Genomic DNA, 27,249 nt, shown 5'->3' on the forward strand with positions numbered 1-27,249 from the left:
CAACCATGAAAAACATCTGGATTACTAATTTGTCTTGACATAAAGTCATATTGGCCAGAAGATAGGATATACAATTAGTATTGCATTCATTATTTTATCTTGTATATAAATCTGATATTGGAAGATAAATTTTATGAAAATTTAAACATGAAAATTGTGTATATATATATATGTGAAATACTGCTTTCTTCTAGAGAAGATGTAGTTTCCCACAATGATTTTTTTTCCACTGGATGAATGTTGACTGAAATGTAAAATAGTCTAGAGCTCCTTTGTCTTTTTAGGCATCAGGCATTGCTTCTCACTTGTTCTTATTGCTGTTCCACTTACCTGAAGCTATAGGAAGGTGAACAAGCAGAATCAACTTGGGCTTTTGAAGCTTTGCTCACTGGAGTTAGCCTGATCAGCAACATCCCAGCCTTGAGCAAATGCATAGGTAATTTATAAAACCAAACAAACAACTATGCAAACATCTTTTTTCCAATTTACTGGCATTTTATTCTGTATCAAGAAATAACAGAAAATAGGCCCATGAGAACAGCCCCTTTCAAAATAAAAAGTGCATTTTGAATCATGTATATCTGATCTAAATTTAAAGAGCAAGCAAAAATAAGAGCTGTAGTTGCCAACATCTTTTTAACCTTCTACAGATTCTTTCCAACAAAACGAGAATGACAATTTTTATTTGCTAAATTAACTCATTAAGAAATGCTACTTGACCTCTTTTCTGCATTGAGTTCAGTTTTCAATTGGTTCTCTCTTTCTTCTGTCCATTTGCTGTAACTTATGTTTGTAGGTGTTGTCTGTGTGTGTATGGGTGCAGTCTTGGATATATATTAAGTTAATGTCCTGGTTATCCTGAGATACCTCAGCTAATTCCTAAAGCAAATTTAAAAAAAATGCAGTTAAGCCAATTGCCTCCAAATGTATGTTGAAGAAATTAAAGACCTCTTGCTAAGGAGGACTTTACAGTCAGCTGAGCATCTGACCAACGTGTAACAACGCAGTTTTGCATTATAAATATGATAGAGGTAAGGCTCAACACTGTTGGGGAAAAAAAAAATCAAACAGAAAAAAAATGCAAACAGAAAACAACTTCTATAAGTTTTAATTTTCTTTTCTTCTTTTCTTAAAAAACCTTCCAGGGGGACTGGATAGCTCAAGGGGTTGGTAATAGGATACAGAGCCTTTCATCTCTAGGTCACCAGTTCGCATCCAGGCCAGGTCAGTAGTGACCAAAAATTTTTACCATTTGATGGGTTTTCAGTGACCTCTATGAAATAAGTTGTTGGAAGCATTGTTGGAACAGTTGCTGGAAGCTGTTCTCTTTTTATCCAAGATGTGGCTGATCTTTTCGTAGTCTCGGTGGTGAGACTGCATTACCTGCTCATCTAAAGATGCAAGACGCACTGATGCATTTTGCAGAAATCTTTTTTTCTACAATTATTATCAATTCATAATTGTTGTAACAGTTATTGTTGCTGTTAGTATTCTGCTGCCTGTTCTGGATCTGTGCTGTGGTTCAATGGATGTCAGGGTTGTTATAAAGGTAACTGCTACAGGCACTCAATTCATGCAAAACCATTCTTTGTGTGAGCAGAGGTAACCTTAATTCATTTGAGTTGCAGAACTAAATCCCCATCTTTCTTTCTTGACATCTTTATTTTCAGGTTTTTCATCAAGACTAAACAGAGGAATTCAATCAGTGTAACACATCTGGAACATTTTTATGAGTGGAGAGAAAAAAAAAAGATAAGACAAACACTAGCTGGCCTAGAATTTCAAAGCAGAAATAGCATAATGCAGTGTCATAGATCAGGTCAGACTTGGAACAAATTTCGGAATTTCTAATTCCATTTCTAATTTTTATGTTGTTTTCAGTTCCATGAAGCTAAAAAGCAACATATTTATCACTGAGATCTTTTAATCACCAAAAATCCAAGCTACATTAAAAAAAAGAGTGCTAAATTAAAAAAAAAAAAAAAAAAAAAAAAAAAAAAAAAAAAAAAAAAAAAGTAGTTTTATAGAAGATAAGGATTATTCTGCTACAGAAAGGTCCCATTTCTACTGTCTGGCAATGGAAGAGACCCTTCTAAATGAAAAGAAAATATGCCCTGAAAATAACTTTTCTACCTAAGATCTCTAAACAGGTCCTAATTCCTGACCATAACATTTGGGAGGAAGAGGGGAGGAGGGTGCTGAGTGACAACACAACCACAATATTCCTCTTCCAAAGGCCTTCTAGAGGCTGTGAAGTACAGGTAGTAAGACCGAGCAGTTCTAAGCTTGCTCACAACTATGTGGGGAGAATGTATCTGTATTGAAGGGAACAGAGATGGACTAAGACAACTTAATATACTCCAATATCCATGCCAATCCTTTCCTGCCTCACTGCAGGACACAGATTACTGAAAGTCAGAGCCCTACTTCATATTTTATTTTACCTTCCTACCAGGTCCCAAAAGTTTACAGAAGAAAAAATGTAAAATTTAAAATAAAATATAGCTGGCAAATGAGAACCTGGAACTGGATACTTGAGGGAAAACAACTGCTCATCACAAAAGTTTTGATAGGTCTGACAGACACATATGATTAATTACTGTATATATCAGAACAATACACCTTTTGTCTACATAAGATTTATTGACATCTTGCCTGCAAATGTCTGAGAAGTACATTTGCCCCCCAAAAGTAATTAAAAATGCAAAATCAAAAGTCCTAAATATATCCTTTTTAGATAAATGAAGGGCATTGCTAACTTAATACATGAAACAACAAGACTGGAGCTTGAAATAAATTATGTTGATTCAAGTAGACACATATTGCAAACCTGTCTTGCTTTCGTATACAAAGAAATTAATCTTTGTTATAATCTTGCATGGAACAATAAGGCAATAAAGTTATGTATTTAATTCGCGCATAATTCTTTTATGTAGAGCTTAGTTTCTAGATTCATGGCATTTGTGTTTTCAGCTTAAATTTCAAAACTATGTTGATCAAATCTACAGGTTGCCATTTTGCTTTAAACATTTTTTAAGCTATAATTTTTCATGCATTTTTAGAATTTTATTCTATCTACATTTTTTATTTAGCACATTTTTCTTTTTTATCTCGAATAAGTCAGTGTCAGGCATCATCTTACTGCTGCCAGGTCTTCTCTTTTGTTTTTCTATTAATTATTTTCATTCTCTTATTTATTTTCTGTTCATTACATGTACTATTGTTAATAATTAAAGGAATAGTGCAATGCTACAATTATTAATATACTGCTTTAAAATTTATAATATTAGTTTCTGAATAAGCATTTATTAAGGAATGGTGAAACAGTATACAAAAATGTATTGCTGTAAATATGCTTATACTCTTTTCTCTTTCCCGTTGTATTTGTGTACTAGGTGGTTGTGAATGCCCTTTTAGGAGCAATTCCATCCATCATGAACGTGCTTCTCGTTTGTCTTATATTCTGGCTAATTTTCAGCATCATGGGAGTAAATCTGTTTGCTGGGAAGTTCTACTACTGTGTTAACACCACAACTGATGAAAGGTTTGAAGTCGACCAAATCAACAATTTTAGTCAGTGCGAGGAACTCATAAAAAACAATCAAAGTGCCCGATGGAAAAACGTGAAAGTAAACTTTGATAATGTAGGATTTGGGTATCTTTCTTTACTTCAAGTAGTAAGTGATCACTCTTTATATACTTTTTCCTGTTTATATGCAGTAGTGAAAAGCACTTCTGGCAACAAAGAGACAAAACATTTACCTGATGATTTTTCTCTGTGACTTGCTAGTACTGCTACACTGGTAATTGGTAAATCTTTTCATCATAAGCAGCAAGTAGAGTCTACTATGACAAATAAAGAAGTTCTAGGGCATCTAATGTCACATCTTCCTATTTATGGCTCCCTTAGTCCTTCAGCTCCTTTTAACTTTTAAAGTATCTAGAAGTACCTAGGAATGGTATTCATGTATCTAAATATTTTAGTTTTTCAGTTGCTGAAAAAAAAATCTCCATTGATGTGATTAAGTCACAAAGAATTCCAGGTAATAAATCTCATCTCAGGTTTGTGGCTGCCACCAGCGCAGATCTGATCTACAAAGCAATTTCTCATTCAGAAAAGAAATAAGAAAAATAGCAATTGATACTATAATCTATAAAATATTTTCCTGATATTTCTGTGCATAAGGACCTCATGGAGTTTATTTAGCAAAAACTGAGAGAAGAAGAAATAAAATATATGCAGAAAGATACTATAAGATTATGCCTTCACTATTCAGAAATTGTGTCCTCACAACACTGTCTATCTTTGTATTTTGAAGTTGCTAACAATCTGACCCAGCTTTAAACAAGAAAGTGCTGGACTTGAAGACTTCAGCCTGTGTTGTGTACCTTCAGCAACCTCTATGTTTCTGGGTTTTGCTGAGGTTACTACCTAAATCTGCAGTATCTTAGGTTTAATTTTCATTGCTTTTAAATAAGTTTTCAAATTTTATGTTGTTTATACAAAATCTCAGTAAAACAAATTATTAACATGATGCAGTGGTAGGGACACCATCCTGCACAAAGTCTAAAACAGTAGCTCTGAGCAATGTGAACTGCCTCTCCCAGCTAATACAGCACCTTACCTGTGTGACTGATAAGTCTGTACATTTAAATTTCATTATGGTTACTTACTTTATTGTCACATTGGGAAAAAGTGGAGAGGGACCAATAGTATTAAATAAATAAAATACTGAACTGAAGACACTTTGATTTTTTATAACTAAAGTACCTTAAGTACTGATTTTCTTTGCCTTATTTATGAAGTCCACTCACCCAGGGAGGCAGAATACTTCATTACAGGGGTTCAGGAGAAACAAGACATCAACAAAACTCTTTCCAAGTAATTTGCAACTCTGTTTCTAGTACTAACCTATTCTACTTTGAGACACAGGTAATTATTCCAGGTTCATTTCCTTTCTGGCTTCCTGGCCACAATCACCACCCCTCAGCTACTTGCTGACTGATATCTGTTTCACTGTCCTGGCATGAATAGAAGATTATTTCATCTTCTATTCCTTGAAAAGATTCTTAAATTATTAAACTTTTTGGGAGGCAAATCAGGAGAAATTTGCAAATTGTTCCCACATTTCCAAAAGAAAAACTAATCTAGACCTACCACAGAGGAACCTAGCTCTCATGGAAGACAAGCCTGTTTGTTTGTGCAGTATCTACATTGTAGAGATCTTGCAAGAACATGAGACCCTCTCTTAATGATGGAGGATTTTTCGTGTGAGAAGAACATCCATGACAACAACACTTAATTTTTTGTATTGCTAAAATGCTTGTAAAAGCATCAAGGTCTTTTTTGTTCGACATAGCAGGAAAATCAGGGTCATTTCTGTCATTGAACAAAAAGAAACTTGGCCCTGCATCTTTCAGTATTTGGTAAGTAAGCCAGTATAGTGATTTTGGAGTTATGGAATGATAAGAGCCCTAGGACTCAGAAAGAATACTATCAGCTTGATCTTCAGTTAATGCATTAAAGAGTGGAGAATCTGTCTCTTCGCCTTCAAGAAAACAAGGCCACAATTCATAACTGCTTGAGATTGTTACATTGCTTTCAATCAAAAAAGGTATTGATAAGGTGATTTTATATTTGATATATAAAGCACTTTGGATCAAACTCTAGAACAAGACTCCAAAGCCATCAAGTCAAAACAAACATGAGACTTGAAATAGTTATGTCACAGCCCTAGATTTTCTTACCCTTCCTACACAGCTTGCAGCATTAGAAAGAAAACTAGATGCTGAGGCATGACTCAGTTAGAAGTATACATTACTGTGTCAGGAACAAAGATAAAGCTATTAAAAGTTTAGCATTTGGCCTAAAATTATATACTAAACCCGAAAAATCTGATTATAAACCCATGCTTTCAAGTGGATATGCTTTCTGTTTGCCTGAAGTGAACATTAATGGCCTCTCTACTGAAGTCTTCTGGTTCTCCACCTTAACAACCTCAGGAACAGACTTTTACTAGTGCTGGACCTGAGAAAATAATCACAAGGAGGTCAATGTCATTTTTCTAATAACAATCTCTGTGAAGAGTATCAAAGCATGAATTACTGATATAAGGCCGGGAGGTTAGAAAATAAATAGAGAAATCTTCCTCTTATTCCCCATTATTTCTGTTCTCCATTCTGCCCTCTGGCTCATGCTCTTTGAGTCAGCCAAAGAATGTTGTAAATCCCTTCAGCTCTTCTGGATTACAAGAACCACAAAGTAAGTCCTTACTACCTGTATCACTAATTGGAGTGAGTGCTAATAGAAGTTAGAACCATTTGCATGACAAAAAATCAAAATGGAAACAAGCCAAAAGAACCTCAAACAAAGGCACTGAGGATGTTATTATTCTGGGAAAGACATAAATGAGTCCTATGAACAACTCATAGGTTTTTTTAATGTTTCTGGCAGTATATGGTTCTGTTCATAACAGAAAATCCTTCTGTTTTTAAGAGCGATATGGAAAACAAACAGATATATATCACACAAAAACACTCAAAAGCAGGGGGATAATTTCAGAAATAAGTATTCTGGGCTCAAAAACGTGTGATAGTAACTTTTTAAGCAAAAAGAACTCTCTAACAAGCTCTTTCTTGAGTTTCCTTGGCAGTGATGGTGAATGACTTTCCTGAATGAGAGGCCTAAGAAAAGAACATTACCTAATTCTTGGTTGACGTTTCTTGTTTCTTTTCTTTCATGGAGTGGTTTGTGTGGAAAATCTTTAGTATTATAGTGATGTTAGAATTCTTTCTGACCAAAAGTACAGCTGAACAATACATGTCATTGCTAAAACCAAGTTTGTTGATCAGACTGTTTCCCACAAATCTTACATAATTTGGAATATAATTATTCATGTCATCAGTCACATAAGTAGACATTTCTTCCATAAGAACTTTTTCTTCTATAATACAGCATAGATCATGTTGGTTTATGTGGATCTTCAAGCCTCTTTTTTCATTTCTTGGTCTGAACTTGCTTGAGTATCTCTCTGTCCCTAAAGAGAATCATCAAAGCAGAGACAGATCTGCTGGAGAAATTCCTTTCACAATTGTCATGCACCAATGAGTGAAGAGGAAGAGGTTGGTGTACAAAAAGAGATGTGGCATCTGCCCTGATAATTTTATGGCCTTATGCCTTTTAACTTGAACCTAGTATTTGGATTCCTTGGTAAGTAAATATCACAGAGGCCTGCTTTTATCCTGCTAGTAAGGGTATACCCTGCTTACCAGGATAAAATGTGGCAAACCAGTGGATCTCAAAGCACAGTATTATACTATACTGTTGTTACTAATACCAGTAAGAAAACACATCTCTTGAAGTATAAGGTTAAAAAATCAGAAGCTGAATTCTAAGGCTAAAAGTTGAGGATATTTTCAAAGTTCCAGCAGGTTGGTATTTTAGAAGCAAGATGCTATTGTTTCTCCAAAAAGGAATGTGAATCTTCATTGTGATTATTTTTGGTAAAGAAATTGAGTGGTAAAAATCCAGCATGACTTACAGCTTCGTTAGAAATTATTTATCATGAGGAAAAAAGAAATCTATGAGTTTTTACATTAGTAAAAGAGATGAGATATTTGTTCTGTTGTTTTCTCTAAATACATTTGAATCTGTATTTAAATATGTGTCATTAAAATTTCCTTGGGGGAAAGGAAACCATTTGGAACAGATGCTGATTTCAGTTATACTGCTGTTATCTTTGAAATCCGTTTCTGTTTTGAATATTCTAATAAAGCAATCTATGCCTCACTGTCAAATATAAAAGTTTACAGATTTTAGGCAGAGGAAATAGCTACAAAAATTCAGTAAATGCTGTAATTTATGATGCATATAAAGTATTCAATGCACATAAAAAACTTCTTACTGCTTTATCTCAGAATGCATCTGAGAGATCTAGGCTCTGTAGACCACAATACAATATATTTAAAGTGAACAGAGAATTATTAAACCAGGTAAAATATTTTAAAGTAGGTTCTGATTGATAGGAAAATACCTTTTTTGAGCTGATCAAGTTTTTGGTTCCCTTTTGTTTCCACCTTTCTGATTTGGGAGGCAGGAACTGCATATCAGTCTTAATTTGTGGCAATTCAGTTACCTAAGGCTATACACCCACCTGTACAAAGTTTTCGCAGTTGACATGATTTGATGAACTAAAATTCCTTCTATAAATTTTGGGAATTAGAAATATGAAATGATTTAATCATACTACTTAAAATGTTCATATCAAGACAAAGTAATAGGATACACAGCAGTATATCTGATGAGCAGCTGAATAAAAAGCCAAAAGGCAAACTTCTTTAGAAATCTAATGCTACTAATTATTCATTAGTACTGATTATTCAGCTGTACTGAGTTACTGGAAATTATTAAGTGAATTTTCTTTAGAATGCTTAAACAGGTGTGTACTGTTTACAGGCTACATTTAAAGGCTGGATGGATATTATGTATGCAGCTATTGACTCAAGAGATGTAAGTATTGCAAATATTTTTAATTATCCTTTTTTTTTTCCCTGAAGTCTGTCTTTCTAAAAGTGTGTATTTATCTTACATAAGCAATTAACATCTATAAAATAGAAGAAAAACCACTAAATTAATTAGTACGAGATTTTGCGGTGACAAAATGTGGACAGCTTGTAAATTGACAGATGCTATCAGCAAGAGGTGGAATAGACAAAATATATTGATATAAGTGATAGGAATATTGCCTAAATACAAAATATTTGGGATACCTTGTGCAAGGTTGTAACTTGTTTGGTTGAAAATTTCACATAAAGTCTTAATAATAATAATAATTCACTTTTTTCCCCTTAGGTATTACAGCAACCCAAGTATGAAGACAACTTGTACATGTACTTGTATTTTGTAATCTTTATAATTTTCGGGTCTTTTTTCACCCTCAATTTGTTCATTGGTGTCATTATTGACAACTTCAATCAGCAAAAAAAGAAGATAAGTATTGTTTCATTTCCCTTCTAAAGATATTCTAAAATATATGCATTTTTGCAGGTGCATGATATATGGAAAGTACACCCATAGCTTCTTCAAAATTTAAAAAGATACAGTATGTTATGAAAAAATCATATATGCAGTATTCATTAAAGTCATAAGGTTTTTCATTTAGTGAATGGGACAGATCCTTCTGTTGTCAATTCCCAGTTGAGACTTCCTCAAATCATCTGCTTTTTCATGACTAAACTTCATGAAGTCTTCCTGCATGACAACCCCTGAATTAGGTCCCTACATTAAAGTACTTGTAATTTCTTGGGGTTTTTTTTTCCTTCTTGATTTGTAGTTATTTTATAAGCACACAAAAAAGTATCTAGCTGGTTATGAAACACAAAAAAATTATTTCATCATGCAACTAAAGATGATGTTTTAACAATCCCAAGTACTCTAGTGCTGTTTTGTGGCACTGAACAATCTGAAACTATATAGAGCAGGAGTGATTTGTAACTATTTCAGGACCTTTTTATACTGATGCACAGTGCAGATGTAGATAATCTCACTGGTGTAGATGGTCTTAGTGGAAGATGCATCCCTTTAAAATTTCTGCAAATAGAGAAAGCAATGAAAGCTCAAGGACCAAAACAGATAGGAATTACTAGTTTACTTTTACTTTACTAGACTGCATCACTTTCTTTGGGTTTATGTTAATAATGAGAAATGCTAGCCAAGATTTTTGGAAGCTGTAGGTGGTTGAAACCTAGGGGTATATTGCCATGGAGCCTGTCCAGCTCATGCTCCATGCATTCCCACGTCTTCAAGCTTCCCACACACTCATCCACAAAGGGCTGTATCCAGTCCTATGTGTCCATTGGCATTCCTGAAACTAGATATCTGCAAGTATCTCTTACCAAGGAAAAATTTTCTTCAAGAGGTATGGGAAATCTCACATTCGAGCTGTCTCTAAAAGGTTACTATGGATTTTGGTTAGGTTACCATGAAAGACCCATAATTGCTTCTTTATCTTCCTGTCAGATTTCAAATGCAGGTTCATGCTTTTCCTAAACAGAACTTCATTGAACATGAAACCTTATCAAAATAAAAGACTTAAAGGAGAGTGTTTTGCTGTTAATAGCACCAAGGGTGCTTCTACCTTCAGATGAGTTTCTCCAAAGTCTGATAATCCATCTTCTAAAGAACCTTGAAGACTTTGGGCCCCAATGCTAATGCCAAACTAGAGATATCTAAAGTAAATTCCTGTACTAAAAGCCTCACTTTGTCTTTTTCCTTTGTTTCACTAAAATCACAGTACAGAAGTGAGTTTATCTCAAATACTATTTATTGTATCTCTTCCTATAAAAGAAAAGAGGTACTGAAAATTATTTCCTGGAGCTCCAGGAAAATAATTGTAAAAAAAATTGCTTTTCTGTTTTGTTTTGATTTTTTAAATTTATTTTTATTTTGGGAGGGGTTTTTTTGTTTTTGTTTTTTGTTTTTTTTTTTTAGAGATGCAGTGCTGAATGTCCGGACTTGTAGACTAAATGCTTAGATTGTAGACAGCTGCATTTAATAGCTAAGAGATTTTCCCCGATTCAGTCGTCTTGATTTTTGAATCATTCAATCGTATTTCTCTATTTTCTTTTCAGCACTGCATATAAATGTGATTATAACCAGTTCTGATTTCATGTTTTTACTTTGGAGGTCAAGACATATTTATGACAGAAGAGCAGAAGAAATACTACAATGCAATGAAAAAGCTGGGATCCAAAAAACCACAAAAACCTATACCAAGACCAGGGGTAAAATTATTTATACACATCAGACAAATACCTATTTACAAAGAGTTTTTATTGATATAGGGAGAGCAGTAATACGCCAATTGAAAATTATCAGTAACTGGGGCATTAGTCAGCAGAAATGGAAAGCAAAAGTAAAAAAAAATCTTTTTCACTTACAAATTTTTTATATATGAATGTGCAACAGATGAGGGTGAAATAAGTTGTTGTATTTGAGTACTCTATTAAGACCATTAGTTACAATTTTATTGAAGTCTCATAAGCCTTACTACATGTGCTTTTCTACTTTCTTTTAGCAGGAAAAGAAAACAAATTACAGTTTGTATTGGATGTTTCTTTTTTCTTTCTTCCTCAGAATAAGTTCCAAGGCATGGTCTTTGATTTTGTGACACAGCAAGTATTTGACATCAGCATCATGATTCTTATTTGTCTTAACATGGTTACTATGATGGTAGAAACTGATGACCAGAGCAAAGAAATGGAAAATATTTTATATTGGATAAACCTGGTGTTCATCGTTCTTTTCACTGGAGAATGTGTCCTGAAATTAATTTCACTTCGCCATTACTACTTCACTATAGGCTGGAACATTTTTGATTTTGTGGTTGTCATTCTCTCTATAGTAGGTACGTCTTGTTAATTAAACTAAAAAAAAAGTGAAATGTATAGGAGGCAAACTTTTACTTGACTAAAGCTATATGGCGAGCTTTTGCCACTGCAAGATTTATGGCCAAGTCATTCAACTTTACATTTTGACTTGTAATTTAGCTAAACCAATCACCAAAACTGTTAAAATAATCCAAAATTTATTGCATCTGCAAATATTATGTATAACTGCTAACAGAGAAATTATGCAAGTGGAATATACAGAATGTCTATAATTGCTACATAAAACTGCCAATTTGAAAACTACGTTTCTAAATTTCTATTGTGATATGAAAATTAAGTGGTAGTGTACCTCAGTTTTCTTATTTTCTTTTTTTTTCTTTTCTAGGTATGTTCTTAGCTGAGATGATTGAGAAGTACTTTGTATCTCCCACACTATTCAGAGTCATTCGGCTTGCCAGAATTGGTCGAATCCTGCGCCTCATTAAAGGTGCCAAGGGAATCCGCACTCTGCTTTTTGCTTTGATGATGTCTCTTCCTGCTTTGTTCAACATTGGGCTGCTGCTCTTCCTGGTCATGTTCATCTACGCCATATTTGGCATGTCCAACTTTGCCTATGTCAAGAGGGAAGCTGGGATCGATGACATGTTCAACTTTGAAACGTTTGGCAACAGCATGATCTGCCTGTTTCAGATCACCACGTCCGCGGGCTGGGACGGTTTGCTCGCCCCAATTCTGAACAGTGGGGAGCCAGACTGTGACCCTAACAAGCCTCATCCAGGGAGCTCTGTGAAAGGTGATTGTGGCAACCCTTCTGTTGGGATTTTCTTCTTTGTCAGCTACATTATCATATCCTTTCTGGTGGTGGTGAACATGTACATTGCTGTGATTTTGGAGAACTTCGGTGTTGCTACTGAAGAAAGTGCTGAACCCTTAAGCGAGGATGACTTTGAGATGTTCTATGAAGTCTGGGAGAAGTTTGATCCTGATGCAACACAATTCATGGAATTTGAGAAATTGTCTGATTTTGCAGCAGCACTTGACCCTCCTCTTCATCTACCCAAACCTAACAAAGTCCAGCTTATTGCAATGGATCTGCCCATGGTGAGCGGTGACAGAATTCACTGCCTTGACATCTTGTTTGCTTTCACAAAGCGTGTATTGGGGGAAAGTGGGGAGATGGACGCCCTCAGAATACAGATGGAAGATCGATTTATGGCATCCAATCCCTCTAAAGCTTCCTATGAACCAATTACAACTACATTGAAACGAAAACAGGAGGAAGTGTCTGCTGTTATTATTCAGCGTGCTTACAGACGTCACCTTTTAAAACGAACAGTAAAACAAGCTTCCTTTATCTATAACAAAAATAAAACTGAAGGTGGGGCTGTTCAGGGTCTGAAAGATGAAATCCTCATTGACAAGTTAAATGAAAACTCATTTACAGAGAAAACAGATATAACTGCATCAACCGCAGTTTGTCCACCTTCTTATGATCGTGTAATGAGGCCAGTGAAAGAAAAGCATGAAAAGGAAGATAAAGATGGTCAGAAATAAGAGCAAATAGCAAGCAAAATCATATATGTGCAAAGTAGTTCATAGCCTGTAAGGATCATGTGTTTGTGTCCACAGGACTCCTGAGGGAGGTCTATGCCAAACTGACAATTTTTACAAATATACTGTACATTAAAGGTCAGTGCCTATTAAAAGACAGTGAGCCCTTGTCAGTGACTGTGATAAGAAGAAACAACCTTGACAGGAGGTTACTGTTCTCACTACCAGCTGACACTGCTGAAGAGGAGAGAAAAAATGGCTACACAGACTGTAGGGACCAGTTAAAGGGGTGTGAAACCAAGTATTTGTGTGTTTAGCATAAAACAATATGGTAACTGTATCCACTGTTTGCATTTCAACTGCCACATACTTCATATTTTTACAAAATCTGTGTTGGTGGATTCATCTTGTTTTTATTCATATGTTGTTTATTATATGTGACTATTTTTGTAAATGGGGCTTCTGTTGGGGAAGGGAATTAAGTACACCTTTACAGGTACAAGGGCCAGGTGTTCTATTATACGACTAATATACACACAGAAATTATCTGCATGAAGGCATGCTGCACTTATAGATCATGCATGAAAATAACATTAAGTCACAAAGAACAACAGATTTTTTTAGCACAGTGTTTCTGGAAAGGAATAACAGATTTTGAGGTGCTTAATTAATGTATTCATGTTGTATCATGTTCAAACAAGTCTTAGTATGCCTGTAAAGTCCTCTACAACTCACAAGAATAGTAAATATAGTTTACTTTTTGCACAGATCATTAAGTTTCAGAAGGTGCAAACTTCTTCCTAGGTCTGGAGTCACAGATTTTGTCTCTGTCAAATGTCTTTCTGCATACGAATACTAAATGAATCTGCCTCAGCCCACCAAATTGATCAAAAAGAGCCCTCTATAAAGTTGTTCTGCTTTATCCTGCAGTATTGTTTAGCCATCTTCAGCTCTCAGTAAGGTTGATGTTGTACACATAAATGAAAAGCCCTCTGCTATGTAAATAATTTTTAACCTGTGGTGCATGTTTGAGCAAACAGATAATGACTTTAGCACATTTATTGCATCAAATATGTACCACAATAAGTGTAGTGTGCAAGCATTCAACAGGTAAAATTACGTATTATCTACCATTATAGATAGTTGGGATGCAATCAATGCATGTTTATATTGCCTATGCTGCTATTCCTTTGACTGTCCAGGATTCTTAAACATGGGAAGCCATACATCAGAGCTAAATGAAATAAACTACTCAAGAAGACCTCATTCCTCCATACCATTAAGCAATATTTTGCAGCTATTTAGGAGCTTATTTGTTTTACATTTCTGAATTTTCAGTGAAAAGCATATAGTGTATATCCAAACTGTACAGACATTGAAAACTACTAAAGCTGTTGAAAATAATGTTAGGATTTTATAAGCAAATATAAATACTGTAAAAATCATTTTATTTTATTTTTCAGCATTATGTACATAAAACAAGAACTGAATTTTATCTTCAGGTTGATGTCACAACATTTTTGTTACTTTCAGTCCATAGCACTTTTTCACAGAAGAACTCCAGGGAACAAGATATAACTAAGTGAAAGGATAACTGTAGGATCTTATTTTTTACAGTGTTTGCCAACATATAAATAATTTCTGCAAAATAAGTACATAATTTACTTTATTAATAAGCTGTGTTTTGTTTTTTATTTGCAGTTGGGAAATGGTATACAGTTCAAATTGAATGTCTAAGCAGTGCCTGGATCATAAATTTTCAGATACAACCTTTCTTTCAGAGAATCCTGAATCTTTTCTCATATATACACACTTTTTTTTTTTTCATTCATGCTGCACTAGAACAGTTCTAAATGTTATCTAGGGTCCACGATATTTTTTCACAAAGAGAAAGTAGCAAAATTGTATAATCCAATCCATCAGGACATTTTATGTTTCTTACACAGGAAAATTAAATATAGATTACTTTTATTAAAATTATTGACTAAATCTGTATTAGTGAACTGCATGCAGGAAAATGCTATTACCCTAACTGATGCTAAAGAACGTTATTAATGCGTCAAAATAATAAAGATTACATTTTTTATTGTATGTTCCTTTCTTGTTTATTATCTGACATTAATATAAAAAGGGTATGCTTTTAAACCACAGACTGTAGGAATACTGGAAACCTTTACAGCACCTATACTGTTATTCCATGTAAGAAAAACCTCGGGACTTGCTTGTTAGTCACTAATTAGGAATTTCTTAATTAATGTGTGTTAGAAAGTGAGCACGATGCTTCTGCAGGTATCACTAGTTCTGCCCTGAGTGACTTCATGCAGCAGCTCCATGCAGTGGGGTGCACAGCCACGGAATACAAGAGCTGTCCTGAGCGTGTCCCAGGAGGCTCAGAGCAGTGACAGGAATGAGAACTGAGCATTCAAGAGTTTACAAAGACAAAATGAGGACAGAAAATAGTACCAGATCCATAACATCCCCCAACTTGGATTGAGAGCCAGTTTATTCTTGCTGGGTGCTGCTCACAAACAGGCTACAGAGCATCTCACATTTGAGTGCATTTCTGAAAAAAGGTGAAATGGTGTTGGAATGAATAAATCATCGGCCTTTTCCTCAGTAATTTAAAAAATCTCTCTGGAAGCACCCCTTTGAAAGCAACCATTTGTGGATACCGATAGGAGAAAAAACAAATACATCTGGAAAGTAGGCCTGTTCCTTATTCTTTATCAATTGCTCCAGTGAATTTCTGAAAATATTAATTTTACATGTTTACATAATTTTACACTGCATTTCCCTACAACTTACAATGCAAATTCACAGGTGAATACTGAAATTAATATGAAACCAGTTGATGAGCATTTGTAGTCTGTATGCTTGCTTAGTAGCTAATGCAGACATAAAATTTCATAGCATTTTCCCTGAAATTCATAAAAAAATTTTCAAGGGAGGGAAATTTTTCTCTGCAAAATTGTTGTGAAATGTATTATGAAGAAAGAGATCTACAACTTTGATTTAAAATGCCTAAATAACAGAATGGAAAGATAAGTACTTTGAGATTAATATGTGGACAAAATACGTCTTAAAGGGTTACCTTAAAAAGTATGTCAAAAACCCTAGTTTGTTTCTCATAGCTCTATTAGAGTTTTAAATGTTACAGAAGCCTAAATGTTGCTTCAGAACAAGTCAAGCAGAAGTTAAACACAGCTGGAAAATCAGAGGGCTGCCTTGGCCAATAAGGACACCCAAGCAGCTTTTGGCATAGTGCTGCTTTGGCACCGTCCAGATGCTGGGGATGGGAAGTGTGTGACAAAGGAATGTCATCTCCAATGGACTGGCTAGGAAAGTCACTCTGAGCACTTTCTGCCAGAAGAGCCAAGCAGCTGCTACAAACTCCGTGCAGGTTGGGTTCTGCTCCTCGCACTTGGTGGCATCACCAGGCTTTCCTGGCGGATGGGCTGCATTCCCATTGCAAAGGAAGGCTCTTCAGCAACCTTTGTTTCTGCTGTCTAGAAATTATGGCTGAGGATGCTTTCACCTCCACAGGAAAACCTGCATTTTGCTGGCCTTTGCAACTCTAATTCTCCAGGAGGAAAGAAAGGCGGGAAAAAAATGGGAGTTTCTCTATCCCATGTGACCTTATTGCTATTGTATTTCTAAGAGAAGTGTCACATAACTTGAAGTGCTCAGTTACATTAGGAAACGTACGGGATGTGGGCCACTTAGTCGTAGGATCTGCCAAGAAAAGCAGGGAAATGAACACATTCCAAAGCTTCCATTGGGCATCCCGCCCGTGAGCGCTCCCGAGGCACTGCCACCCTTCCGCCGGCAGGGGGCGCCGGGCACAGCCGCTCCCTCGGGATCCCCGCGGGCTCCCGCCCCGCCGCCTTCCACCAGTTTTCCTTCCCGTGTCTCTCCCGCCTCCTTCCCCTCCGAGCCAATGGCGGGGCGCTGTGCTCACCCTTCCGCAGCCCCCCCGCAGTGGGGTCGGGTAGCAACCATGGACGCCGAGGTGCAGCAGGTGGGCGCCACCGCCGTCCCGCCCCGGCGGAGGGATGGGGACGGCCGGGAGGGAGGGATGGGATGGGATGGGGTGCCGGGCAGGAGTGGGGGCGGCCGGGTGGGCGCGGTGTCCCCGGGGCCGTCCCGGGGCGAAGTGTTGTCGTTGTCCCGAGTGACCCGCGGCCGCTTCCCCGCAGGCGCTGCTCAATTTCTACTGCCAGCAGGGACTCTTCCAGCACGCCCGGGCCGCGGCCGACGAGGCGCTGGCGCGGCTGGGCGGGGACCCCGTGCTGCTCTTCTACCGGGCCTACGGCGCGCTGAGGGCAGGTAACGGGCCGGGCCTCCTCCCACAGCCGGGCTGCCTTCCCCCGCCGCCCGGAGCTCAGCCCTGCGCGGGGAAAGGCCGCGGGGCGGAGTTGGAATGTGTTCCGTGTTGAGTAAATACCTGGTATTACCTGGTGTTACGGCGTGTCTCCGCTCCTCCCCAATTTGAATGAAAGTGATCTAGACAGCATCGTACTTAAAGTCAGAAATAACAAGTGTTTTTCTTTTCCGTGGTTTCATGAACATGGGTCGGGTAAGCGGGTTCCTTGGAGGGAATTTGAGCCCTGCCCAAAGGCGTATTGCATTTGATCAGAATCTCACTAGTGCCTCCCAGCTGACAGCTGTTCCATTCAGAGCAGCTGTGTTAGTTTTGTTGTGGTCTCTGTCTCAAGGAAACTGACAGCTAATGCCTAGTGGGGGGATCTTTGTGTAAATTACACTGTTCTGAGAGGTTTATTTAGCAACATGTATATTCTAAGAATGTCAGAAATATTAACAGGTAAACCAACATGGGGAAAGGCTAAGGCAAATCTGGGAAGGTGTGCTGATTTTGAGGGGTGTGTCTGTTGACAAACTCCCATATGTTTTATAGAAAAATCCTTTCATTTTTTTGACATGTTGTCTATTTTGATAAATATTCAAAATATTCACACAAACAAAGTAAAAAATTCTCGTTACATAAAGAAACAGGAGCAAAAAGAGCTGCTCAATGCCGTGTATGAAACAATAAATATGATTTTCATCTCTCTGACAGTTGGCAGAATTAGCACTTAATTCAAGTTCTTTGCATTGAGATGCTATTTTCTTTCCTGTCTGTTTGAAAGGCTTGCACAAACAAGTGAAAGTGGGTATATGCATAATGAGCAAAAGCATGGAAGAAAAAAGGGAACTTTTTAGTCAAATTGATGTATGATGATATTCTTTATCTTGAAAAGGATGATAGCTTATTCTGTGCTTTTTTTTTAATTAGGTGATGTCCAAGAAAGTATTCGACAGTTGGAGTCTATTAAAAACAAACAGGAGGTGTCACTTTGTACAATGATGGCTCTGATTTACGCCCATAAAAAGAGCCCTAATCCAGGTATGCCTGTTAAGACATGCTGTTTCATGTTTTAAACAGCTCTGTGTGAAGGCCTGAGAGCTGTAGGCTAATTCTTCCTAGGTTAAAAAGATTTGCACTGGCTTTGCATTTGACGCAGGATCTATTACTGAATTGAGTGATGATTATCAAGATTGTGAACAAAAATACCAAACCACAAAACAATGAACCATAAGAGTGAATGTTAAAATAAAACACATACACCCGCACACAAAATCTGACTTCTTGACCATGATGAAAAATCTTTGAAGGAAGAAAACAAATGAATCAAGCTTCTTGTGATTGTTGTTCACTCATGTCTGGTATTGGTGCTTTTGAGGAGAACTGCAACTTGAAAAGTCTTTAAAGCCATGCTGTTTCTATCTTTCAAGTTACCCTTACCATACAAATGGAGAAATGGATTTGGGGAATTTTGTTATTCCTTTCTCCAAACTAAAAGCTGGGATGTTGTTGTTAAGAATTATATTCTCAAAATAAGAGTTGGTTTATCAGATGCGTTGAGTGGTCATTAAACTATTGCTGCAGTATCTTTCTCTCTGTGCAGATTGATAGCTGCTGCTGACAGTTTGTTAAACAGTTTGATGTGAAATAGCTCTGACTAAGGACATTACTCTTATTTGAGTGCCTGAGGAGTAATACTACAGGACAGCAAAATTTTTGTGGATCTTGAGACTCTTTGAGAGTGAGAGCCTTTCCCTCATTCATTAGGTGGGTCACCACTGTCAGATCTGGCTGGCCTGCCTTTCCCAGTGCCTGACTGGGCCTGATCCCCTGGGTGTCCTGTAGGTGCTGTGTGATGGCACTCAATAATCTGATCCATGACCTTCCCTGACACCAAGGTCAGGCTGACAGGCCTGTGGTTTCCAGATCTTCCTTCCTGCACTTCTTATAGATGGACATCACATTGGCTAACCACCAGTCATCATCTGGGACTTCCCCACTTCTGGGACCTCCCATCAACTGTGCTGATGGGAACCCTCTTCTGCCTTTTCCGTCTGTGCCTGAGAAATATTGCTGATTGGGTGGATTGCCTGTGTGTTTATCAATGTACAGTACAGAAAACAGTGTTTGCTTTGGAAGCCCTTGGCTTATGTGCTGCTCTTTTGTAACATTTTGAGAGGCTATCAACAAGAACTCTGAACAAAACCTTTTCAGATCGAGATGCTATTCTAGAGTTGGATGCAAGACTGAAGGAACAGCGTAAGACAGCAGGACAGCGGGCTCTGTACTACGCTGGCTTGTTTTTGTGGCATCTTGGTCGTGAGGACAAAGCCCGTGAATATGTTGATAGAATGATCAAAGTTTCTGGTGGTGGTAAAGAGGTAACTGGTTTTTGCCTTTCTTTAATGTCAAAGATGAATAGGACAGTGCATACTGTGAAGCTAGACTGATGGCATTATTGCTTTTTGGAGGTTGTCCTGAAATATTTTGTGTTCTAGAACTTTCCTTCTTAACTGTCATAAATTCATTTGACACAGGTGAGTAAATTCCCATAATGATTTTTTGTGAAATAATATTAATTTTAACTTAGTAAATAATAAATCATAATTTGATAAATGAAAATAAATCAATAAATGGAAATTATATGCAGTTAAACCAATATTTCTACTTGATACCAAGCCTCATAATTCCTAGCAAAAAATAGCCTAGTAATCTCACTAGAGGGAGATATCTGGATCTGAAGGCTCAAAAATACTCTGAGGATTGGGGATATAAATATTCGACTGTTGTTAAAAGCAAAATTTGCCTAGGGTTTTACTGGAAAAGTGTTGTATATAGAACTGTCTTTGGCATTTATATACAGACATCACAATTCATTACAATCTTGAATCTCTAAAGAGGTTTCTGAAAACTTATTATGTTATTTTTTTAAAGGAGGTGTCAGCTTCAGTTCAAGAAGAGAAACAAAAAATTTGGCTTATTTTTTGTAGTTAAACATCTTTGAGGCAGAGGTGTTAATGTTGAGTGTGTAACATTGAGTGTACAGTAATAGCAAACAAAAATGTTCCACTGTGTGTTAGTACGTTGTTCAATTTGTAATTTATAGTTTTATGTTTGATCTGTTACTTGAGTTATAAATCTGCAAGTTTTCTAAACATTAGTATCTGAAAGTATGATTTAAGTAATGGCTTAGCTTTCATACTAATGGTGATTATTAATTTAAATTGGTAGTTATTTTAAATAAGAACGAATTTATTGGCTAATTTATTATTTTTCTACTAATGTAGAAATAACTTATGTTAATGAAGAAATAATTAAGGAGGTCACAAAGCAATAATATGGTAGTTCCTAAAAAGACTAAGGATAGGTCATTTTGGTGAAATAGCAGTATTTATGACTTTGATTATTGAAACAATAGTAGCTTGGTTTTGGTTTCTTGGTTTTATTCTTAGGAAATATTATCTTTGCTCAGTGTGAAATATTTCCTGCTGAACTATTTAAAAGTATTTGAAGTAATTAATTAATTTTTTACAGATACATGCATAGAAAAGAAAAAGTACATTAGTATTTAAATATATAGAAAATTTTTTTGCTAAGTTGACTTACGGTTAGCTCTTTTTCTAGTTTGGTAATATAAAATTATGTTTAAATGTTTACATCTGATTTTTTTAAGAGATGATTCAGAGTGTTTAAACTTGGCAAAATAGGATTTGTTTAGTAGATACTTACCTTGATAAGATAGTTTATGTATTCCTTCTATAGAAGTACAACACCTGCCTTTCTTTCAAAAAAATGCTTGAGTATATAAAGTTCAGCCAGTTTCCATTGCATAGCAAAATCATGACCTTGCTTGTTGGCAGTTAGAAAATATGGCTCTTCTACTAACCTTTGAGTTTTAAATACAGGACCCATTTCTTTATATTCTAAAGGAGCTAGTGTTATTTTATATTTTAAATTTTCATTTTGATGGCAATTATAATTTGATTAAATAATTCAGCACTTTAAAATAGATTTTATTTACTTAAGCTATAATTAATGTTTGGAACACATAAGAAATAAATTTCGTTCATTACAAGTAGTAAGTTCTTCAGTAAAAAGACACATTTCACCTTTTAGAAGTTTGGGTGTCCTTTTAATAACACTTTTGAGGATTTGAGAAATGTCATGAGTTTTGCTTTTCGCATACGAGTTTTTCTTTTTAATCAGAAAGTGGAAGAAAAACCTCAAATTTCTTACTTTTTTCAGTACCAGTATGTTTCTTGATGTCTCATATAAACAAAATCTTAAGAAAATATTATGCTGAAATGTTTGCAGAAAATATTCTGTCTAATGTGATCACAGCTGTGAGGTTTTGCTCTGACTTCTGAGCATGTTAGACTTGTTTGGTGCCATTGTTTTTTTTCCTAATTCTGTAAGTAAACGTACTATTTGATTAATTTAGCGCTGGAATAAATTGCTAAATGTTCAGGTTATGATATAGACTGGTTAAGTCTCTGAAGTAGTTAAAAGAAACACTCTAAGTCCTTTTTGAGGTTATGTTTGCTTATTGTATATAGTATAATTTTCTATTACTTAGTTAGCAAAGAATTCCAATTTGTATTTTTTTAACAGGGGTTAATTTTGAAAGCATGGCTTGATCTCACCTGTGGGAAAGAAAGTCACATTAAAAAAGCTCTGAAATACTTTGATGAAGCACTGCAGGAAGGCAATGATGTTTTTGCACTGCTTGGTAAAGTAAGTTTACTTCATTATTTCAGCTCTACCTTAATGTCATATTAGTCTTGTAGAGTGATTGGAAGGATGCTGAGGAGAGTAGTGCATAATGAGCTTATCCAAGGAACAGACATACAGCTCAGACCCTGTAGGTACTTGAGGGTTCTTGAGACACCAATGTAAAAAAGAAGGGTATAGATTAAATTCATTCAATCTAAATGTGGTTATGATTTTGCTATGGACACAAGAAAACCTTTCTATTAATGTATTTATATGTACAAACAGAATTTCAATTCACTTGAAAATGTAAAAATATGTGGTCTCTTTCTTTTTGCGTGTGACACCTATGCACATTACGAATTGCTGTGTGCCAAAATGTAGTAGTTAAACACCATAGTGTGACTTTAAAAAATATCATTAAAACTCTTTTTAAGTTGTCATTAATCTGTTTCATGTGTTCACTTGTGCTCTTGTAAACATCAATGATTACATTTCATTAAAGGAGTGGCATGAATTGTTTTCTTTACAAATTTTCTATTTCAGAGCATATTACTTTATAGTGCAGACATTGTTACTCATTAACATGATGTTTGTTTAGTATTTTAAAGCTAAATGTAGAAAAAATTGTTCAATGAATATTAGAAGACTGAAGCTCAGGAGAGTGTGCACAATGGTATTTGGTTAGGTGTATGTGCTTGGCTGCATGTGGACCATTGAATTAGATTAAGAGTATATGTCAAATGTAGTTACTGTAATTAGGGTTTAGACAGACAAGAATCTCACTAGGGCTTAAGAAAGTAACTCTCAGAAACTACTGTCTTTGTATCATTTCTGTCTTAAAAAGATGAAATAAAACAGCACACATACAGCCACCTGGAATATGGTAAGTAAATTCAAAGCATCAAAGAAAAACAGGGTTTAAGTCCTAAATTTATTTCTGCTTGAATTAATTTAAACCTGTGATTGTTGACTTCTGAAAGTTTTGTATTTGGAATACCCTATAAATCACATTACAGTTAGAAAATTGTTAATTCTGGCAACAACAATAGTAACCTGCTGAGTGTGGATTTATACATGGTACGTACCTCAGAGCCTGAATAAATGTTTCATCAGTGGGTTGTGTTAAATACCCTAAAACTGTGGGATACTTCATACAAAAGTATTTGAAACGTAATGAAACAATTTTACTCTTCAACTACATCTGTCTTTTCTTGCTAGCAACTGACTAGTAAGTTGTAAATAGTGCAGTACCTTTGTTAGAGAGTGCTTACCACAAACATCAGGCTGTACACATCATCCTTTGCTATTTGATTGTTGCAATATGTATAGTTGTGGTTGATACTTAGGTAAAACTATTACTTCAGGAAAGAGTTTTTTCTCTAGCTCTTTTTCCTGGTTTCTGTAGTAAAGAACTTCTGAATCTTCTCACCCATGTGAGTGTGCAGGCTCTTGATATGGCTTCTCTTCTTTCCATTAGGCACAGTATTTTGAGGTCCGACACAATTATTCAGGAGCTCTGGAAATTGTGAACCAGATAATTGCAAACTTCCCAAACTTCATTCCTGCTTTCATAAAGAAAATGAAGCTACAACTCGCCTTGCAGGACTGGGAGCAGACAATTGAAACGGCACATAGGTTGAGTATGAAGTAGCACACCACTACATTATTTTCTTGCCGTGTTTACACCCTAGGGACACTTTGAAAGAAAAATAGATAGATTTCCATTCATTGTTAATGAATCTGAATTAGTTGCATCAGTTTTTTAGAACAAAATTTCAAGTAAATAAAGTTTTATTAAAACCCAGCCTTGCAATTCCGTGAGGATGCTACATCGGTACATGAATTTGTTTTGGATGGAAGAGGATCTTTTTTTGAGATAGGCATGAAATAAGAGCTGTGCTTTCAGTTGAGATCCATGATGTAAAATGACTGTGAAATACAAGTTATTTTATTCCTGTTGTAGGATAAAATAGATAATTGAGCAAGTGTTTAGTTTGGTTTCTTTACATTCACCTTTTGTTTGGCATTAGACTGTTGCAGAAAGATCCCCTCAATTTAGAAGCCATAAGAATGGAGGCCCTGCATCATCTGTGCAGGGAAGGAAATCTCTCTGAGGTGAGTCTTCTTATTAGTAGAACGTTGAGCACAGCATAGTGTATGTGGCATCTAGTCTCTACAAAGGCTGTCTTTTGTATTCTCTCATATATATATTGGTTTTTTTCAGTTCTAAACATTCCATGCTACTTTTCCTTCTACTCCCAAGATCCATTTTTAGCACAGGCCTATATGCATGTGTTTTGTATGTATGGAACTTGTGCCATTTTTCAGGAAGTTCTGAAATAGTTGATCTAAATTGGCACCAAAATTTCATTCTCTGTTTTTTCTCATTGTGCAGAAACACTGTGATAATTTAGGTGGAAGTTAGCAAAAAAAACATGTTCTCTTTGCGCTCTAGGTGTCTTCAAATGCTAGAAGAAAAGATATTTATGTTGTTTAACATATTTTAAGTGAACACATTGCAAAGAACTCAGTGATTAGCCTCCTTACAATCAAATTTAAGTCTTATGCACAATCATGGGAAATATGGAGAAGTAGTAAGAATTGCTGACTCCAGTGAAGCCATCCAGGAAGGAACCTTGCTGGACATAGTAGAGTGTTTACTAAGGATTCTGAAATAAAGTGTCACATGTAACTAAAAGCCATGTCTATGGAAAAAAATCAAGGCCTGTTAGATTTACACATTTCAAGTGCCTACATTTAAACCATATTAAAAAAACCTGTCTACCTTATTGTATGCCCAGAAAATCCCCTTAGGTGTTTTGAGAAACTAATGTTAAAAGCACTTGCAAATACTTTGCTATTGAGCATGCTGATATCAGACTGATATCAGACTTAGCTCAAGCTTTCACCTTTTTTAAAGCATGGATAAAGGACACATGGTCTGCTTTATTGTCACTTTACTATTCTGAAGTATTGTCTTAGGAATTCTCAAGTCTAACTCCTCACCCTGAAAACCTCTGAATTTACATTTCAAGATCCTAATGCATTGTAAAAATGTGAGTAGTTTATAGTGCAAACTCTTTGATCGTCCTAATTTGTTAATTCTTTCTATTATTTATTATATTACTCCTTTTTCTTCAAGGCTTCAGCAAGACTGGAAGACCTGATTAAAGCACTGGATAGATTAGAACCACGTAATTCTGAGCTATTCTGTAAAATGGCTTTAGCTTTCAGTAGAACAGTGAGTATACTTTTTTTTCCTTAAGTAGCATACAGTTATCTATATATCCTGGTTTTGTTGTATTTTATTGGTAGATAGATGTTAAATGTCTACTAAAAAGTAGAAAATTGTGGACAATAGAAATAGATTAACAGCCTTGGTAACCACATTTTTCAAGTCTTGTATTCAGCATGAATTACAATGTTTAAACCATCTTATTGCAAAAATGGTTTCACTGCTTGCTTTTAAGTGAGAAACAGTGAAAATGCACTCAAATGTTCACCAACCATCTCCTTACTGTAGGAAACTGAAGTTAATCACATAACCTTGAAAGTGAACATTTCTTTAGTCTCTGTATTTATCAAAAATTGCTGTAAGGAAGCACTCAAAGCAACTATCCCTTATTGTTATTGTTTGGTATTGTATAGTTATATTTTAATCCCTCCTCCATTAATGTCACAGTTTTTATAGAATTACTACAGAGTAATTTATTTTTAGATGAGATGATGTTGTCTCTACTGATCTGGCTATATTCAGTATGTTTGTCTAATTGAATCTGAAAACCAAGAAAAGCTTAAGGCTTAAAGATTGTTCTTACTATTAGTGTGGCCGGAACCAGCTCATCCTTCAACATACACAAACCTTAATACAAAGAGCATTTGATTTGGCATCTGACAATGCAGAATTTGCTACTGAACTTGGCTACCAAATGATTTTACAAGGGAATGTGAAAGAAGCTCTAAAATGGTACAAGACTGCTATGACACTTGATGAAACAAGTGTTTCTGCACTAACTGGTAAGGTCTTACACTTCTGATTTTTACTAGACAATGTTTTTTGATCAATTTTCCCTATTACTGGTACTAGGAAAATCTAGAACTTTTAGAACAGGAGCACTGGGTTGTACTTTCAGATTCATTGTGTGCTTTCTTCCTTGTGGCAACAGTGTCTCCTTACTGAATGTGTCTTTTGGTCTTCCTTATTGAAAAATTAATATTTTCTGTTCTAAGTTAGAGCATTCAAAGTAATAGTAGGAAGAGACATTTTGCTGTATTTTGCTTGCCTTATTATTTAATTTCTGTAGTGCTGATGAAGTAGAGAACTCTTAGGCACTACAAAATTAAGAAAATCAAGGGCATGATAGAACAAGCTGGCCATGTCCTCGTTTTATCCCAATTAGATTGAAAACCATAATCAAGTAAAAACATCACACTTTGGATGTATGTATCACATCCAAAAAAACCCCACTTTATAATAAGTCCCATTTGTGTCAAGAATATAGAGTGTAAATATGTCATATTTGCCTGACAGATTTGCCTGTATTTTTTTCCTCCTTGACTGTGCCATGGCCTTAAACAGTATTAAAACTTTAGATGGCAGAAGTGGTTTGTGTGTGTGCTTGGGGTTGTTTTCTTTCTTGTACTTCTGAATTTAGAAGCCAGACTTTATGGTGCTTCTGCTTAGTCTAGAACCAGTTGAAGATTCACTATTTCAAACTGTTTATAGCATATTAACGTATCAATCATGTATCATCTACCCTAGGGTTTTCTTGGTATATAAAATTTGCATTACCATAAGTCTTGATCCATTCTTTCTTTTCCTGTCACTGCTTTATGAAGAGGTTGAGGAGAAGAAATGTTAGTTCTGGAAAAGAAAGCCTGTGCTTGACTAGGAAGATGAATTGGCAATAAAGTCTTTCCATGTGTTACAGGAATTATCCGTTGTCAGCTAATACAAGGGCAATTAGAAGATGCAGAGCAGCAGTTGGAGTTTCTTAATGAAATTCAGCAGTCCATTGGGAAATCTGGGGTAGGAGGCATCTTTCTTTACCGAGATACTTTGATTACAATCTGAACTGTGGCTCTCTAACTTACCTGTTCTGTATTTTCGTCACTTGAGTAGAGCATTCTTAATGGAGTACTGTTAAGTCTAAGTTTCAGTTTTTCTATTTAAGTTAATGTGTTTCCTAACTTTGCAACCAGGCTGTTTGCTTGCAGAGCAAAAACATCATCAC

At 35.9% G+C, this 27,249-nt stretch overlaps 2 protein-coding genes across 2 annotated transcripts in view; both read left to right on the forward strand.

The window, feature by feature from the left end:
- LOC310911318 (sodium channel protein type 1 subunit alpha-like) overlaps positions 1-14,886 on the forward strand; it is a 185,273-nt gene extending 170,387 nt beyond the window's left edge. The window contains 6 exon segments of the mRNA XM_083864723.1: positions 3,396-3,677; positions 8,456-8,509; positions 8,852-8,993; positions 10,658-10,782; positions 11,135-11,405; positions 11,774-14,886. Of these exon segments, the coding sequence (XP_083720849.1) occupies positions 3,396-3,677; positions 8,456-8,509; positions 8,852-8,993; positions 10,658-10,782; positions 11,135-11,405; positions 11,774-12,942 (2,043 nt within the window). The 3' untranslated portion in view covers positions 12,943-14,886.
- A 1,990-nt stretch (positions 14,887-16,876) lies between these two features.
- The window catches only part of TTC21B (tetratricopeptide repeat domain 21B), a gene marked incomplete at its 5' end in the record, with an annotated part of 34,581 nt that continues 24,208 nt past the window's right edge, over positions 16,877-27,249 (forward strand). The window contains 10 exons of the mRNA XM_083864750.1: positions 16,877-16,957; positions 17,136-17,265; positions 18,233-18,343; positions 19,517-19,683; positions 21,914-22,036; positions 23,493-23,650; positions 24,046-24,130; positions 25,158-25,256; positions 25,840-26,032; positions 26,947-27,044. Coding sequence (XP_083720876.1) covers positions 16,877-16,957; positions 17,136-17,265; positions 18,233-18,343; positions 19,517-19,683; positions 21,914-22,036; positions 23,493-23,650; positions 24,046-24,130; positions 25,158-25,256; positions 25,840-26,032; positions 26,947-27,044 — 1,245 coding nt within the window. The remainder of the gene's footprint in view (positions 16,958-17,135; positions 17,266-18,232; positions 18,344-19,516; positions 19,684-21,913; positions 22,037-23,492; positions 23,651-24,045; positions 24,131-25,157; positions 25,257-25,839; positions 26,033-26,946; positions 27,045-27,249) is intronic.

Source organism: Zosterops lateralis (genome assembly GCF_965231275.1).
Source record: "Zosterops lateralis genome assembly, chromosome: 7".
Classification (NCBI taxonomy): Eukaryota; Metazoa; Chordata; class Aves; order Passeriformes; family Zosteropidae; genus Zosterops; species Zosterops lateralis.